The following is a 19,285-nucleotide window of genomic DNA, read 5'->3' as shown; positions in this document are numbered from 1 at the left end:
ACGCTGTCATTAGATGTGTCTTTTCTTCTACTGTTACTGTTATTATTACTATTGCTGCTGTAGCACACACAGTTTCTGAACTGCCTGTGAGACCCAAAAGTAGCAATCAAAGTAAAAACTGATGAAGTCACGTTAGGACTCACATTCTGAAAGCGAGCCACCTTTTTTCCAGGCAAATGATTTGTCCCATCCTGTCTGGTGTATGCAGCCTGTCAGCACTAGCACGCTGCACAATTCGACGCATGGTGCTAACACAGTCTGACCACTTAGCTCACAGGGTACGGCTGATGGTACGAAGAGTTGCTTGCTAATGCTTCCTCTCCCCTCCACAGCTCAACCAAGTGTAGGCTTTCTGCCACCTTAGCTTTAAGGATTAATGGCTTCAGCACTTAACTAGCAGTCTGAAAGATAACGCTTTCAGCCCCCTGCACACCTCAAGGAGCTCCTATCAGACTCATTTTTCCCAACACTTCATTGTGATACAGGCAGAAAAAGCTGACTGCTGTTTTATTAATACATAAAGGCTAGAAACGTGTCTGACCACCTAGCCTATGGACATACTTTGAAAGATATGGAATTAAAATGAATGGACATCCACAATGCTGCTGCTGCCTGGTGTCTCCAAGGGCTGTCTGCAGAGCAGCTGGACTTTGCACTTTGGGACTGATTTGTCTACAGCCAGACTATGCACATGTGCGTGGGTTTCTTTATGCTTTCCCAAAGACGCTGAGTAACCAACCCCTGTAGCAGCTTGTGGGACTGATAAAAGCACACACCTACGTTCTTCCTAGTTTTCATTTGCCACAGACACTCTGCTGACAATCCTTGGAGAAAAAGAAACCATAAAGCAGCCTGAATCAGAAGTAACCCACTCCAAATCTTAAACCCAACAAATGAAAGTCTCTTTCTTCACAGCCTGGCTGCTGTCATCTGATGTTTCTGGCAATAGGAGGTTATTTTACCAAGAAACTAGAAGCTCTGGTAAGCAGGCAAGGCAGTGTGGTTACTTACTGTGAATTCTCCAGTGACGGCATCAAATCCCACATGAATGGTATGTTCAAAGTCTGAAGGAAGAGAGATCTCAGGACGTTCTTTCTCTTTCTTCTTGTTGGCTAGAGGCAAAACGTTAACACGCACTTATTTTCTGGGCAGCTTTGCAGTCAAACATTTTCCCTAGCAGGTGCGCTCAGAACAGTACTTCACACGTGGAAACCAGATCAATTAACATCCATCTCACTTGACAAATAGACCCAAGCTAATATACACCAGCCTAGCTGTCAACCCCTGCCTGGGAAGGTCTACGTGGTGTAACTTCATTCTGATTTTCTTCCAAGCAGTATCACTGCTGCCAAAGCAAGCTGTTCTTGAAGTAGTCATCTTAGGCTATTTCTAACCAGTATGATTTCTGTTATCAGTTCTGCTCTTCGTCAAGCTTTTATATCTAGCAACCAAGTCCTGTTTTGACTTTGCTCTGTGGGTTCCTGCAGAAGCAAAGCACCCAGCACACACATGTGCATGCCTGTTTGCATGTGTGTCTCTTCTCCAGCGTACTTTGAGCCTGTTTTCAAGCTCAGCCAAGTCAGAGAGGAGCAGTTTTGTAAGGTAACGAGGTTCCTACAAGCCCTGTGAAAACAGGCAACTGAGGAGAAGGCTCCTCTCAGATTAAAAGGCTCAAGCAGCAGCTCTGTATTAGAAACCACAGAATCTGCACAGCAACAAGATCCCATAAATGCCATTGGAAAAGCTTCATTTGAGCTGTTCATTAGCTAAGACATATAGCCATAAAAGCCAGGCTTTATTAGTCTCCAGGAATTCCTTGTTTTATATCACTCTACCAGTATTCAAGGAGTGTGAAGTATCTTACTGAAGGAGACAGACCTGAAAGTCACTCAGCTGCATATATTTCTCATCTCCCTTCTATTTTAACATCTTTTGAAGGTAACATCCCTGGTGGTCGGCCATCTCCTGTGCTTTAATACTATTGACAAATTTCACTTCAGCCCAGTTTTATTGATTCTGATAACAAACAAGTGAATAAAGGCTGAGAGAAGCTGCCTTCACTCTGAAGCATCAAGAATCCATGTTCAATAGAGATTTCTCTGAAAAATAGTGACAACAATGGCAATTCTGGACCACTCCCAGACATCCAGATAAACACAGAGTACATCCATCTTCAACCATCTATCCTGCTGGCAGGTACCTGAAACATTTGGCTTCCCTGGAAAACCAGTGTGCTCCAAGACTAACTATTACATGGTTGAACAATACAGTACAGAACTACCTGCAGGATCCTCTCTGGTGGCAGCAGTGTATCTGTAATAGCCAAGAAGGGAACTGCCTTCCTATCAAATACATCTGTCACTGAAACTGGGGGAAAATCACATGCTAATGATTGGAACAGGGCAAATATCACAGTGCCCACAGGTACACGAGAGAGGTTTATACTGTGCCTATCACAAAGGGACTCTATATCAGGATCTCTATAGGCCAGTGTATCACCATCTATTAATGATAATATGAAAAGTGAATACCCATGCCATAGCTACACATCAGCAGGAGAGAAGGGAACAGTTGTTCAGGTCCTGCCTTTGCTTTACATATTCCCTTAACACAGGGCCAGTCTTGATGCGCACGTTATGCACATCAAAACCAGCTGGACGAAGACAATTTTGTTTGTTTTACTCTACCTTATAGCTTCCTTCAGTTGGAAGATGCTCTGCTCTTCATAATTACAGTCCAGAGTAGTTTGGATGTTTCTAATGCTTTCTCTGCACTGTTCCATTTATCCTCATTAAAAAATTAACTGTCACCCCTTGTCTGCACTGCACACCCCTACACAATGTTCACTGATGAATTATTTTCATTTAGCATTTAGTAAATACTGCAGCAATATATCAAATACAAATGCAAAGGCTTTTCCCCTTCTTTTATCTCTTAAGATGATGTTGTGTAATTTTCAGGATAGATGTTGCCAGTTACAAGTCGTCATCTCCGTTCAGCATATGTAACTTTCTATTGCAGATAACAGAACTGGCTTCTCCTACCTCATCATTTACAAGCAAATGCAGTGAAAATTAGATTTAAAGGATCATCAAATTCAGTTCAAAACAAAAGTCAAATCCAGAAGCAAAATAAGGCATTCCACCAAATGCAGCACCTGCCCATTCCAGGCCTCTCCTGCCGGGGACAAGCGTTCCAGCTCATTCCCCAAAATCTGGCTCGTCTGCTTCATGAACCTTTGCCTACCAGACTGTGGATGTAACACCTATAGTCCAAATGCTGAAAAGCTGTAAATTAAATATACAATTAAACATCTTGAAACACCCTCCTCCCTCCCCAGCCTAAAACCCCTGACACTTCTGTCTGTGCCCTGCAACTCAAGTTGCTTCTGTTTTACATAAGCTGGCAAAACCATACGAGAAGGCATGACTTCCTTGTAGCCATGACTGAGTGCATTCAGGGGTATTTAATTTTCTTATACATGCCCCTCACAATACACCCCTCCTGCCACAGTGGTTTCTTCACGTTCTGTTTACTGGTGGTGCACTGTTACCGTAATGCTGTTACTGTGATGCTGCAAAGCACTGCACTAGAGAGCAGCTGTATCAATCCCCTTCTGTTTTATAAGCAGTCACTGAGCTTGTGAAGCACACACAGCCCAGGTTGGTTTGACCCACAAACCAACCCCAACATGAAACCACCTCAAGCAGCTTGGCCAGCCAAGCTACACGTTCTCTATTATTTCAGCAACAAAATTAAGCTATAAATCTTAGCTTACTTTTCTTCACATCACGTTTTAACTCATGGTATGTATGTTTTCGATGACTGCTCTGTCTGGTAGTTCAAGACATTTTTAATGTCACTGATCATTTCCAGGAGGGATTGCTTCTGGAGCGGCCCATTTCTGCATGTGTTTCACACAGCACCTCCTCCTTAAGAAATGTTTCCTCGGAGAGGGATAATACCATTCTGCTGGCAGTAAGGGCAAGAAGCGACCCAAGGCCTTGCAGGAATTAAGCCGGGAGGGATTTTCATTTTGGCCTTTTTTTGTTTGCAAAAGGGGACATTTTGGAAGCACTCTGCAGAGTGAACCGGCCAGCTCTGCCTGAGGAACGGGCCCATGCAGGCACAGCCTTCACATGACAGGCTCACGTGGAGGCTCATGAATCCTTGTTGACTCTTCCTGACCACATTCTTGTCCTTCATTTGTGTTGAAATGATTTCCAGGAGGGTTTGCTCAGCTAGCTTCCCAAGGACAAGGCGAGGCTGACTGACCCATAGTTCCCCAGATCCTCCTGCTTAAAGGCAGGAGTGACATTTGCTTTTTTAGAGTCACCATAACCTTTCAAAGGTAATCAGAAGTGGCCTTGCCCTGACATCAGCCAGCTCCTCAGCACTTGTGGGTACAGCCCACCAGGTCCCATGGCATTACAAAGATCCCTTCCCCTAATTCTGTAAACACACTAACTCAAACCACACTCCTTTCTGCAAATGCATGTTACAGAATGCAAGTGAAATACTGCTTCCTGCATGTTCAAGAAACTTTTTTTGCTGTAACCACACCAAGCAGGTTTTAAACCAAGCCATTCTGCGCGTACTCTCACTGCGAAAGCAACAAGAGGCATGCTCTTGCTCCTGGAATGGAAGTAATTCTAGGATTGCATTAAAAACCAAACCCAAACCATCAGGCGTATTGCCTCTCACTTTTGCAAATCTATTTTCAGAAGTCCATAACTTTACCTCTGCTTTTACTGCAAATGCAAAGCCAATGGAAAGGGTTCCCCAGCTTCACTATGAAGTTGCTTTTAAAAGGCAAACTGCACAACATGTGCAGGTTTTATTGGATTTCAAAGACAAGAAAGTAACTGACCAAACACGTCCTCCTCTTTAGAAACATGTTACCAGAGTAATGGCAACAGAAAGGTTTGGAAGGACTTCACCATGCGCTGCAACTCAAACCAAAAAGAAAACAGTGGCAGAAATAAAACACAGCAACCAAGAACCAACAGAGGCAAAGAGGGACGGAGCCAGCCATTGGCACTGCTGATACTTTACTTTTATCCCCTCCTCCTGGGAAGATGGAGCGAAGCCTGGCTTTCTTGTTCTTCTCCTCAGGGGCCATGGGGAGCGGTTTTGAGCTGTGGTTTAGTGCTGAAGAATCGCGGTTGTTGCTGTTCATCCTCAACGGTGGGGCTGGAGGTTTCTCTTCAATATCCAGACTATCGGACATCTTCAGCAGCCCTCACAGCCTCCTGCAAAGGCAGAACAGAAAGCACGTCGGTCAAGTGAGGATGTCGAGGCTCATGTCCTGGGGAGGAAAGAGGGCAAGAAAAGCCTTCTGGTGGAATAAGGAAGTCTTTCTATGGAAGGTTTGCTCTGAATAAGGTTGCTATAAATAAATGCAGTGGCCAATTCCTACAAATCACGGTATTACCATTAAAATAAAGGGTTTTACAGCCCTGCTAAAGGCTTTTCAAGTTTTTGTTTACAACTTTTTTCCTGTAGTTGTTAACAATCCAAACTGTCCCCTGAAACCAGCAACATTTAAAGGATTTACTGAAACTACCTGTTATGGCAATGAACCATTTTTACAATGTAAGAAAGAAGGCACACACTGTGGGGGCTATGGATAGCAAGCGTTAAGGTCTCTATTCCCTCCCTGTGGTGTTTGGGGAGGCTTTAGTCCTAAGACTGTGGGGCTTCAAAAGGAATGATCTTCCCAAAGGAAATTCATTCAGAAGCACCGATTAAAAACTTTCTTGCGCATAAACATGAACAAAGAACAGGGGTACTGACTGAAGGAAAATAATACCCAGAAATCGTCACAAAGCTTCGGTAAGCTGGGAACACACAGGGCAGGTGAGACTTGCCCAATGTATCTTAAATCCTAAAATTCAAGTCTGGATTAAGCAGCTGGTTTAGCAAACAAGCAACGCCTGGTAAACCCAACTGATTTAAATCTGAAAATAGAGTGTGATTTCAGACAGATCAGATGTGATGTGGGCTACACTGCGCGTTTTTAAAGGTTACAATTCTACAGGCACCTTGCTTCCAACCCCCTAAAATCAATGCGGCTCCTGTTCTGGAAGGCACGTGCAGAGCACTGTGCATGTGTTATGGATCCCTCCCTGCGCTGATTCACAGTTAACACAAGTTATCACACTCATTGGCTACTCTCTTGTATTTAAAGTGAAGCAAACAATGTTTTTCAGCTGTGGAAGTCTCAGGTTTGTTTCAGAAGTATCAGCCAAACACAGCGACCGCCACTTGCACAGAGGTCCTGAAGCTCAAATGGAGCAGCAGCGCTGCTCTCCCTTTGGTCAGGTAAAGCTGGTGTGGCTGAGGGGTTTCAGGGTTCTTTGATTGCTTTTCATACCCCAAAACCTGAGCTAACACTTTCAACAAGTGCATTTACTTTGATATAGCTGGAATTTTACTGGCACTGACATATTAGTAGTGGATAATCAAGTCCACACTGCCTTAACTGACAGTACCTTCCATACAAAAACCGACTGACCAACTGAAACACACAGAGATGTCAACTCTAGACTGGTTTTCACGACATGGGCATTTTGGCATTTGTTTCCATTGTCAAATTACCACATATAAAACAATCACTTTTTTAGTACTTGATCTACATTTTTAATTTCACCTGTACGAGATCCCAGAATGCCAGATCTGAAATTCAAAGCATCTGCCTAGTGACAAGAATAATAAATGAAATACACCATTACATCTCTGTTTTGCTCCAGTCCCTGGCTCCACTAGGCAGTGTTCCTGAACATCTGGATCCCCAAGGGATCCCAGAGACCTGTCCTAGAGTCACACAGTTGAAAACTCTAGCAACTGCTGGTCCCAGCCCTCTCCCAAGTACCTACAGCATGAAGCTGATGTCCTGGAGAACTTGATTCACAAACATATATCCAGTCCCTAGAAGAGGGTTCTGCAAACACATCTGCACTGTCCAGGTGGAGAGCTACCAGGAGACCTGCTTTGGTGATGGAGGAACACAGCCCACTGTCCTATGGAAGCACAGATGTAGGCAATGACCAAGGAAGAGCCCTGAGTACAACCTTCAAGCACAGAGTAACCTATTTACCTAGAGAACTCAGTGCTTTTGTGGGTTTAGTCAAGCAGTTAACACTAGGGATCTGTGGGATTTCTATCCTGAAATGCAGATGGTTTTCCAGTAATGAGGAATATTAAAAAAAACAGAAGGAAAAAGAAGACCCAGTGATGAAAATGACTGTAAGGTAACAGGGAGAACTGCACGTGCTGCGTGTGTTACGCTGGTGAAGGGGAAGTACGCGATGCCCAGGTATTTCTGCACAGGGATGCATGAGGGAGCTCCCAGCTTATGAAGCCCAACAGAGACATCCGGACACAGCTCCTGGCACCTCCAGCAACTCTCACAGAGAGCACATGGCCACAGAGGCTTTTATCTGCTCTTTAACCCACCTACAACCACTTCTCCAGTGCCAAAGAGCCTTCAACCCCCGAGATCATCAGCATGAGCCTGACCACAGAAGCACCAGGGCACGCTCTCAGCTTGCTACAGAGCCAGACGGTCACTCTGTGAGTCCATTACAGGCACAGTTTCAGCTGTCCCTCAGAATGGGACAACTGTATCTGTCACTGCATCTATTTGTAAACAATGCCACTCTGCTGAAATAGGTCCTCCCATGGGATTTCATTCCACAAAGAATACTGTTAACGGTTTCTGGCCCAATTTGCCTATGATGTCATTATTCCCAAGATTTTGAAAGGAACACTGTATTCTGTTCAGAGCTGATTCAGGCTCAGTTTCAAGAACCATACAAAGCTCTTTTATTCACTTCTAAACCAGAGGAAAGGAAAAAAAAAGGGGGGGGGGGGGGGAGATAGTCTAAAAGGTTTAACGGTTGATATTAACTCTCTAAAGCTGGTCTGAATGAAAACTAGAGCAAACCACAAGGCAATACACACCAAGAGACTTACAATTTGGGGTTTTCCTAAGCAGAGCCCATCTGCTCTTCCATTCATTCTGATCTTGAGAACTGCCATGCACTGCAGCACAACAAAAGAACACTCACTATCCCATGAGACTTCAGATTTTAAGTGTTTTGCACCCATTTGCTCCAACCTCACCTTGGAGAAAACCTGACAGGTCAAGAAGAATCTGCTCAGAAGCTTGTCAGGTTTTCAGGTTTACACTGCAGAAGTGCCAACAGCATGACAGCCCAAGTTAAACTCTACCTTGGGACCAGGTTTTCCCACCATAGTAAGTCATTGGTTCTGCTACCCTCGTTCTGCATAGGATGACACCATCCAAAGCCACCTCCTGTCTATTGGAATGATTATGCCGTATCTGGACATCAGAAAGCACTTCTTTACTGAGAAGGAGGCTTCCTAGAGAGGTGGACGATGCCCCAAGCTTGTCACAGTTCAAGAGGCATTTAGACAATGCCCTTAATACCATGCTTTAACTTTTGGTCACACAGTTGGGACTGCATGACGGGTGTGGGTCCCTTCCAACTGAAGTATTCTATTCTAAAAGATAATTATTTTGATTTCTTACAAACGTGAGGTTCACTGAGAACTTCATTCTTTGGACATGACCCTTCCAAACCAAATGCTTTCACTGCTCTCACCAAACCAGCAAACATGCAACAAGCACTCCTAGGAAACTGTCTGCAAAGCAGCGCATTCAGCCTCCTAAGATGGGGTTTGTGCCCTTTTTTCCATGCCCAGAAACAGTAACTACTGCCTCATTAAGGATCCTTAAGCGTTGCAACAGCACCAATTCTTGCCTTCCAGAAATAATCTCTGCTGCCTCATCCCCTTCATACACTTCATGCTCATACAGACACAAGTCTCTCCACTCTAAACACACCCTGGTTTCATGAGTTTTGGCTGCACCTCCTGGCAGGTCCCTGTTACTCACTGTCTCAACTCAACATGCGAAGGTTGATGACTGCATTCTCCGAAGGGTCACAAAACACCCATTTCTTAGGGGCAAGATGAATTCCCAAGTCTCTCAACTTCATGCTGATTTTCTATGCAGTTCTTCAGGAAACACATAATCCACTCAAGACCTCTCGAAGAAGCTACTGAAAGCAAACCCCCAACAAGACAAAAAACCCTCCCTCCCAGTTCCCAAATTCTAGGAGAACAAGGCTGAAGTAGCACACAGCGATGGCCAAACATCACAAAACCCAGAGGACTGACAGAGGCACAGGGAGCAGTTCCAGGGCCTCTGAGCTAATATTCCACAGCCTTCACAAGCTTGGGGAGGCAGCATGGCACTGGTTCACTTTCCTGTCACATTTTCCAGGCTCTTCCTGCAGCTCTGTGCTCTAGGGAGTGAACTTCAAGCAAAGCAGAACTGAGACTGCAGAGTAATTCTGCAGCAGGGATGAGATCCTGGCAAACCCTGCACACTTTGGAACACTGTGCCCTGCTGCTAGTGCTGCTGCAGTACAGCTACCAGCGCAGCTCACCGCACCAGAGCCAAAGAGCTGCGCTGGAAGAGGCCTACCTGTGCTCACCAAAACCATGGAGGGCACAGCCCAGCGGGTTTTCTTCATCTCGGTCCTCACAGACCCCATCAGTACAACCAAGGCAGTGTGGGTAACCTTTGACAAGAAATTCATAGATCTGCATGTGTGCAAAGAGATACCCGATAACCACTTACTTCCAGAGAGAATTTCTCTCGGTGCCCACTGGCTTTACGGAAGAGCGAGCAGACTGTTGTACCCAAACACGAGCACATCTGAGTCTGTAAGCTAGGGCTTCACAGCCAGGTGGCAAAAGCTGAAATTAAATCCTCAAACAGGTCAGTTGTTTCTACACAGCTCTTACAGGGTTATAGAAGATGATCCAGTGTCACTTCCCCCCCACCTCCTCCAACCACCAGCTTTGTGAAGTGCAAAGACAAACACTGACTTTAAATATATGGCATTCAGCTTCTCCATGACTCAATTCCCCCTTTGCAAAAGCCTGCCTTACAATATTTTTGCATCTAGTTCTTGCCAAGCTGGGGAGAGGAGATGAAGGAAGATATCTGAAGCACCCAAATGTCTTCAAAAGAGCACACACACAAAATTCCTTCAGTTCAAGTTCAGAGCAGAATCTCATGCTGGGCCTTCATCCCAGTAAGCTCTTCACCCCTGTGTATCTGGGGAATACTGTTTGTAGATACGTTTTGAATGGCTTTCTTAGGTTACTCACGTTATTTCAAAGTCTGCAGCATTCAGACATGACTGGTTCCAATTAAACCTCACAAGTGGTATCCTGTTTGCAGAGACACTGGTGTTCATTTTCAAAGCCTCACAGATAAAATTGCAGCTTGTGATGCAGGAAATCTGCCTCCAAGATCCCTCGACTGGAAGGAGCCATGCCAATTCCCAGGCAGGAGCTTTGCAAAGGTAACTTGAAGACGCAACGCTCGCTCTTTGTTTATAAATATGCTATTTTATTACTTTGTGATTTGGTCCAATTCTGCGCCCAGAGATACTCAGCCCTAACCCAGAAATCAATGGTGATGTGAGAAGGATTCTCTCTGGATATTGAGTACTGAGACACTCTGTTAAGTACTATCTGAAGGTATTTATGGAGCACTTCCCAGCCCAGCTGCAGAAGAACTGTATCTGCTATTCCACATCTGCATGTTTACTTGCAGCTTTCTCAGAGCTCATTTGAAAGAGCAGCTGGTGACTTGTACAGCGTGGCTGCACACACAGTCTCACTCCTCAGAAGATGTTCACTGTCTTCCCAGCAAAGCTACATTAAGTTAAACTAAAACACTGCTGTCTTTTTGGTGGAAAAGGGCCATATTCCCCATCAGCTGAAGCAGACACAGCTCCGCCTGGGCACCCAGGGTCTGTAATGCCCCCAGGGCACCCCTGGATGCATGCAGCCTGGGAGCTGGGTGCCAAGGCTTGCTCTGCAGGGTGGATGCAGCCAGGGTGCCCCGTGCCTGTGGGAGCAAAGACATGGGACTCCCCCACACGCACGTGTGGCAAACTAACCCAAACACCCCTTGCACCCCCTCTTTGTGCAGCCCTGGAAGGGGGCAGCGTTCACAAACTAGAGAAGCAATCACAACCCTGGGAGCCGCAAGAGTAACGCTTCATTCTCGTGCTGCCTCTCACACAGCTGTCTCAAAGCACAACACAAACATTTGCCAATTAAGCCTCCCCATTCCCCTCACAGGCAGGTAAACGGGCTCTGAGCTGCTCGCATTATTCAAACCGAGCAATTTCTTTGATGAAGGTGCTCTCTGTTTGCAAACACCCCGCAAGCAGCTTAGGATTTCCTCCAATATATTCATTTATTCAGAAGTTAACCTCCACAACTCGCTACAAATAACTTGTGGCCTCTGAACTGGCTGCTCACGAGCAGCTCCCTGTGCAGAGGAGGCGTTCTGAAAGCAAGCTGTACCCAAGCAAAACCACCTGGGTCACAAGGACTTGCAACTGCTTTCTGAGCTGGGATAACCAAGTTTCTGTGAGGAACTGCAGCACTAAGCGCCCTACTAACACCGGTTTAAAAATCACTCTTGACAGCACGCTTGAAGCGACAGCATCACAAAATCAGCACAGAACAAATGTGAATGCAGTAGCTATGAATTTATTGGTTTCTGTTTAGATTATTAGGTCCCTTGTCTGGACCTCAAGAGTCACCCAGTTAAATTGCCAAGAGCTGGGAATGGACTGAAGCAGTGGAGCTCATCATAACCGATGGCAGTAACCTGAAAATGTATGCTTTTTTCCTTGCTTTACCTCTGACAGCATTTTCCAGCAAACACCTTCAAGGATCTCCCCACTTCAAACATCCAGCCTGCCTCTGTAACTACAGCTCTTTCCACAACTCTTTGCCTGTAAACTGCCAATGCCATCACAAGCAACACGCTACAAAACGCATGGCTACCACCTCCCAACGTCCTTCAGCCCACCCTCTCCAAGGGCCTCTTCCCACATGGTGGAATCTGCAGAGTCCCAATACCCAGTACCTGCTCCCTCTACAAAACCCCCATGGCTCCTCACAGTTTCACTTTTCCAAGCGCAGCAAGTACTGGGACTTGCCCAGGTTCTAACAGAGCACCCACCTCTCACTTCTGCTCTTGGGACAAAGCCAGGCTGTGGTCCCAAAAAGCAAAACATGGGATTATTTTTGCACCACTAAAGCCAGTGATGTTTAAAGTCAGGTCTATATTTAAGGGCTGTGCTTAACCAGTACTTAATGTATGAGATAACAAGACCATTGAGGCATCCCTGTAGCTGTGAGAAGCTGTGAAAGAACAACTGGGAAGTCCCTCTCCACCCCTGAGTACCAGCCCAATGCATTTTCTTCGTGGGTGTTTTTTAATCACATCAAAACAAAAGCAATGTGCTCACACCATGCTCAGGCTGGGGTCCTGGCTGCTTACTAAACCACTTGAGCTTTGGGATGGTTACATGGCCCAAGAAGGGAAGAACCGTGTGTACAAAGGATGTGGGGCAGCAAAACTGATTTCCACATGCAACCTTGTCCAGGCATTCAGTAATGAAGCCTCATAACAATACAGCAGGGAAAGGAAGCACACGCCTATGGGGCTGCATTAAGTGAGCACCCCTCAGCATCAGAAGATGGTTTGCAAAGTGGTTACGAACCCACCTAATGCACACAGTCACATAACAGAAACAAGTAAATGAAATGTGGAAAGAGGGAGTACAGGTATAACGTGTACCATAGGATCACAGACTGATCTGGGCTGGAAGGGACCTCAAAGCTCATCCAGTTCCAGCCCCTGCCACGGGCAGGGACCCCTTCCACTAGAGCAGCGTGCTCCAAGCCCCTGTGTCCAACCTGGCCTTGAACACTGCCAGGGATGGGGCAGCCACAGCTTCTCTGGGCACCCTGTGCCAGCGCCTCAGCACCCTCACAGGGAAGAGCTTCTGCCTAAACTCTAATCTGAACTTCCCTTCTTCAAGCTTAAAGCAGTGCCCCCTCATCCCACCCCTTGTGAAAAGTCCCTCTCCAGGTTTCTTGCAGGCACCTTTAGGTTTTGGGAATGCTCAAAGTTTGGCTACCAGGAAAGCCCCTGCAGTAACCCTCTGCCAGGCAGCCTCTTGGTCATTACTGGTTTTAAAATATTGAGGGCACGTGGATTTCAAACCATCAAGAAACATGCTTTGGGGTAACTATTTCTGACAGGAAAAGTTAACTTACTTTTCATAGGACACCATTCACATGAGAACGGTACTGTCACCTTGATAAGGCCAAAAAGCCCGCTGGGTCTCTGGGACACTTCACCCTCCTGGCTCCCTTGGGAAGAGCCCCTGGCACCTCCACCCTCTCATACCCAACCCCAGACCAATACATGGGTATTTCTGCATATGGGGTTTTGAATCATGACTTGAAACAAAATGGGTCTGCTCTAAGCCATGAAATCTGGAGCCAGGCTTAGATTGCCAGAGCAATGGACACTCCAGAAGGAGCTAAAAGAACAAAACCAAAATAAAGTGGAAGCTCCCAGAACTATCTCCATGGGCCTTTTTCCCTCTGTTTTGGTTTTGTTTTGCTGGTGTGTCTATTTTTATTCTGTTTTTCTAATGTACTGGGAAACACTTCCCTGGGATTGATAAGAAATAATGAAAAAGTACCTAGCAAAAACATTTACATGCAAGAGGAAAACCCAGAAGTCTTACCAGTCCCTCTCCTGTTTTTGATTTACACAGCTGAAAGGATCCACAAAGCAGAAAAGGGTGTCTCCAAATCAACTGTGCCTATCAAATATCCCACATTCCACAGCACTGCCCTTGTCTACCCATAAAAGCACCTGTGTGAAATGAAGTGCAGATTTAAACCATTGTAGATGGCTTGAAATAATTCTCCATATGGCCTTTATTATTCCTAGTTCAGAGCTTAAGCCTCAGGTTCACTTTTGTCCTCTAAACCAAAAGAAGCCATTTACTGGAGACACCAATATCACAACTGCAGCACTAAAAATTCGCTACCTTAATTCAGATTACAGTAGGCAAGACAAAGTAATTTAGCTCTATTTTGAGTTAGCAATTTGAAGTCAATATTGAAGCAGTGTCCATGACCAGGTATGAGCAGCCACCCCTACTGCAAGCTCCATGTGGAGAGACATTGATAAGCAATCCACTTGCTGTGACTTAATGAGTCCTTTGAGCGTGGCAGCAAAGCCTGCCCATGCCTCTTGCATCCTCAAAGTGATTTAAATGCTTCCTAACTGACAATTAAAATGGACCATTCACCGACCCCAGCTCAACTGCCAGGCAGAAATCCTTTGGCCACAGTAAGGCTCTGTAACCCAGGCTGCTGGACTTCTGCAAGTTCAAGCTGAACACTGGCTGGCTCACTTAGTTGGCCAGTCAACCCATGCACGGAGTGAAAGGATCTGTGCTCTTCAGACATCCTTGTCTTCTGGTACAAAAGAGCATTCATGCCGGGGAGCTTTACAGCAGTATCTCCCCCAAAGGGCTGGGATTACGTTAGCTCAGCTGAGAAAGGCAACCCAGGGAACCCAAACCTGGGCTTGTGCCTCACAGCAACAGCACCTGGACACTCAGAACATTAGCCTGGCAGTGTTTGAATAACACCCGTATTTATGTGGTGGGGAGCACGCTATTGTTGTGTTCAAAGATCACAAATGTTGCAACTCAGCACCTTCTATCTTCTTTTGTAGTGTTTCGAAGGTGAATCTATACCAGCATCCAGGTTGTTGACACATCCAGGTTGCTGCCTCCCGAAGCAGAGACCTGAGGTCTGTTTCACAAGGTATGCTCTGCTGCAGCAAGAGAAAAGCCGACAGCACTGCAAACCCCCAGCACAGGACCTTGAATTTGGCCACTCTCAAGCAGAGTTTTGATGCCCAGCTATATGCAAGCTAAAGACCATCAATCTAGGCAGAGCATTCACGAATCACAGGGTTTGGAAGATGTGAGCTTGCTCTCATCGCTGTTTTCTCTCTTACCGTGTAAGCAATATCAAAGGAAGCCTCTTCTTGCTTGGACTTCCAGAATGAAAATTCTATCTATAAAGAAAAAGCCCTTGAGTTGATACTTTTGGGGCACTCTGAACTCCTGCTGAACTCTAGCTGGTGCACTGAGACTGCTTTTAATAAACCACCTGGCATCTTGCCTATTATATTTTTCTTTTTGGGTGACGTGGTTTAGTGTGAGGTGTCCCTGCCCATGGCAGGGGGTTGGAACTGGACAACCTTAAGCTTCTTTCCAACCATAACTATTCTATGATTCTATAAAAAGAATCAAATGAGGTTTAGAAGAAGAAAGAGGGGGAAAAAGAAAGGACCATTTTCCCTGCTCCTCATTCTCTGCAGGTGTTGGTGCTTTCTCTGCTCTTCTACAGTTTATTCTCTGCTTGACATGCTCGCAGAAGATGTGCCATAATAAACACGACCAGCTGAACCCCCCATCCCAACACTACTCCAACCCACACCAACAGCACTCCCTAAGATAACAGCCATGGTGCCTTCCCCTGCACTGGTCCCCATGGGCAGACCAAGAGCTGGTTTTGCCTCAAGACACTGTGCAGCTCTCCAGGAAGCCAGCAAGAGGGAGGCTATAACGTGCCAACTACAACTCCACCTGTGCCCCACCAAACACACACCATACGACCACCACATGACTGAGGAAGAGGCAAGGAAGCAGCAATACAATGCCAGGAATTGAAAAATCCAGACAGCTGCCATTTCCCAGCACCTTCAAGTCATCTTTTAGGTCTTTTTGCCTCTGCAAAAAGGCAAAGATAAGGACAGCAGTCCTTAGTCTGTGAACTGAGAAACTTGCTGTAGTAAACAACACTAAACCCCTGTGTCACATCCCTCCTCTGTCAGAGGAGAAGGATGAAGCTGACATTTAGAAGACTTAACTCAAGGCCATCCCAGGACTTCCAGGCAGAGCTGGGAGGCAAACCCCACTCCAAAAGGGAAAAATAAAGAACAGGGTGTCCTCTGGATGTCTCCAGCTCTGCTACTGGGGATGAAGACAAAGACATCTAATCAGGAGAGCACAGGATGGACTTCAAGACTCCAAATGCCACAAGCAGAGACAGATACCAAGAGATTTGCTGTACTGATCTTCTTGAGAGATTATGGTACATTTAGAAGGACACAGCTTCTGCCTCCAGGTAAGGAAAGGGAAAAGCCCAGGCTGCCACAAGCCTCTCACCCAGGAGGTGGATGCGGTCCAGATTCTGCATCGTCTCTTTAGGGCACTAGGGCAGGAAGGCATTCATATCCCCATTTACTTCCTCGGGGACAACATTTTGCCTTTTATTCTTTGCCAGGCCTTTTATTTACAGCTGACTAGCTTCATATATCTAATATTCACCTGATACGTTAGTGATCTTATCGTGCGTAATGGCACATCTACCTTGGGGGTATTATGGATCTGGAGCAGTCAGAGGGGGGGAACAGAGCAGTTGCTCTGTGTGCTTACTTCCAGTTGCCAGCTAGACCTGGCTTCAGAGCAGCAGGATGGGAAGGCCAGAAAAGCCAATGTACAAATGCTATTCTTAAATAGGCCAGGGGAGAAAAGACACCTGGATGCAGACAGCAAAACAAGATCCACACGCTAAATCTGTTGTTTTCTCAGCTACCACAACGGTCTGGCATTTTTAAACTGCTAGAACAGGGATTCAGCAGTTAACGCCTCACTGGCCCCCAAAATACTCTTCTGCTCCAGAGCAGTGTTCTGCTACTCCTTGCGTGACCCCGCATTACAACAGGAACATAGCTCACTGTACTCTTCAGACACAAATGAAAAAATAAAGAGGTTTGGGGAACTGCTCCCAGTTCCTCTGCACTTGTCCACAGCCTCCTGCATAGATAGCGCCTGTGACCACCATGGCTAACAACACTGGGCACAGCACAGGGGGGAACAACACCTGCAAAAGGTGGTAGCATCCAGGAGTAAGGACATCCCAGCCTCAGTCACTGTAAGGGCGAGTGCTTGAGCCAGCAGGGACCACTCTAGTTTGGGAAGTGGCACTGTGTCCACGCTGCAAATCCCTGTTAGAGCAACTGGTAGGTATCTCAGTTTCATTCCTGTTTACTGCAAATCTTCACTAGGACAAACCACTCAGCTCCTCTGTACGACCACAGATGCCTCATCTGAAGAGCTTGAGAGTGCATCTGCAAGTCACTGATGCTAAAGGACACAAATCTTTGGATATAAGCAGACAAGAGCCAAGCCACATCTGTTCCCAACACATCAGGGTACCCTCATCTCTAATGGTCCCTGTCTAGAATGTGTGGAGTTGTGTGCACTTGATCCTTTAAAAGGGAAGAGGTTCCGCTGCTCTGTAGGAGTTTTTAAAGCAACCTAATGCCAATCCCTATAAAGGTACAAACTCCCAGAGCAGTTGACACTAATGCAATCTTGTATCAGGTCAAAGAAAGCACCAGAAATCAGGAACCATCACAAAGCACAGAACAAGTAAACAAACAGAAAAGCAAAGGAAGAGGAAAGAGGGTTACAACAGGACCCAAAATAGATTCCTTGTGCCAGGCACACATCAGATTTATGGCATAAAAGCTTTGCAAAGAAACTTGCTCTTAAAACAGCTCATCAACATTTACCCCGCTGCTGGCTGAAGCCTACTACTTTTTGACACCCCCTACTTTCTATTTACAACTTCAGGCCTTGAAAGAAAACTAAAATACATTAATTGAGGTTTTTATGAAGCACAAAACGACAACTGCATCGCTATATATTTTATAAGGAGCAAAGCAGGCTGAGAACTGGGGAAGACTGAGGGGGATATTAAGCCTCTGGCGATGCTGGACTGCTAGAAAAAAGTACAGAAGCAAGAACAGGACCTGTAACACTGACATGTCCTTGAGGGAAAGACAAGCCAAACAGAAGTGGAATTATTTTAGTAAGTGGCAGAAAACTATGAGAAATGAGCGAGACGTTGTCTGCTCTCAGGCAAAATGAACCTGCCTAAAGGAACTATTGTCTAGGCAAAACCATGAAGTAGAGAAAAGAATACAAGCCTTGGTGCTAGAGCTGTGTGTCACCGTGTCTATGCGGAACTCAGGAGATACTACAGGTCCCCTAATGAAACAGGCAACAGCCCGAGACACGCACCACATCCACAGCCACCTGAACCACCCAGTGAGTGTGGAAGAGTGACAGTAAGAAGAGGGTTAAAGGAACCCAGGAAGCACAGAGAGACAGACTGCTGAAAATACAGCTTTGTGGTCCAGAGCACAGTACAGGAAGGTACAGAACAAGATAAATGCTCAGCTCAGAGCAAGAGGGTAAAGCCACACAGGAAACAGAACACCCTCAGGATACAGTTTCTCCAGCAAGTAACAGGAGTGAATGCAGTGACTGAGGATGCTCCTATGCAAAGAAGGATCTCTGCAGTACAACCTCAGCAGACGAAAGGGCTCTCAATAGTCAGGCTCTGCAAAAGAAGTTGCCAGCCATTCTGCAGCTATGCCTGCTGCTGTGCCACTAAATCAAAGCCCAGCTGGACTGCAGAGCCAGCTGCAGTGACAAGAGGCAATCTCAGACTGGAGAAATGCCACTAAACATTATAGAATCACAGAATAGTTAGGGTTGGAAAGGACCTTAGGATCATCAAGTTCCAACCCCCCTGCCATGGACAGGGTCACCTCACACCAAACCATATCACCCAAGGCCTTGTCCAACCTGGTCTTGAAATCTTACCCTGACCATCGTGTACATTGAAAATGTAGAATAGATAAAATCATGTTCTGAGGTCAGCGGGCAAATACAAGCTGTTGATAAAAAACCACCTCACAAAACCAGAGGTATTATCACTTTAATCTGACAGAAGCTGACAGACAGAGCCATCCACTGCTTGGCAGCAGGACATGCAGGAAATAAACATATTTGATAAAGAAATATTACTATTTTTGTAGAAACTTATGTTCTGGAAGGCCTTAGAAGATGAGAGGCTTTGATTAAAATACTGTAACAGAATCAAAGCAAAACAAAACCACAAAACACACTAAACCAATTAAAAGCCACACTAACTAACAGGTTATAAAGACTAAGCACGATGTAAGAACCATCACTGAGCGAGCCTGTTCCCAGTGAGGTTAATCCCTGGCCCTGCATTTACCCCTGAGGCCTTTAAAGAAATCCTTAGAGCAAACTGCCCATGTTCTTCAGAGAGCATCAGCATACAGCACCTCCCGGCTGGTCACTAACAGCAGCAAAGACATGTAGAAAGGGAACTTTACAGCATGCAATGTACATGTCTCCATGGAAGAGAAGACGGGAGAGAACACACCCAAACA

General features: G+C 45.8%; 1 protein-coding gene across 4 annotated transcripts in view; it reads right to left on the bottom strand.

The window, feature by feature from the left end:
* PAK3 (p21 (RAC1) activated kinase 3) overlaps positions 1–19,285 on the bottom strand; it is a 168,332-nt gene that overhangs the window by 25,474 nt on the left and 123,573 nt on the right. For all 4 annotated transcript variants that reach the window (XM_062640181.1, XM_062640179.1, XM_062640183.1 and 1 more), the window contains exons 2-3: positions 5,056–5,252; positions 1,012–1,112 (exon numbers count right to left, since the gene is read on the bottom strand). In XM_062640181.1, the coding sequence (XP_062496165.1) occupies positions 1,012–1,112; positions 5,056–5,230 (276 nt within the window). In that variant the 5' untranslated portion in view covers positions 5,231–5,252. The remainder of the gene's footprint in view (positions 1–1,011; positions 1,113–5,055; positions 5,253–19,285) is intronic.

Source organism: Pezoporus occidentalis, unplaced genomic scaffold (assembly GCF_034315485.1).
Source record: "Pezoporus occidentalis ecotype Australia unplaced genomic scaffold, CSIRO_AGI_Poc_V1 ctg63, whole genome shotgun sequence".
Taxonomy (NCBI): Eukaryota; Metazoa; Chordata; class Aves; order Psittaciformes; family Psittacidae; genus Pezoporus; species Pezoporus occidentalis.
Note: the sequence above shows the minus strand (reverse complement) of the source record. Positions and strands in the feature narration are given on the sequence as shown.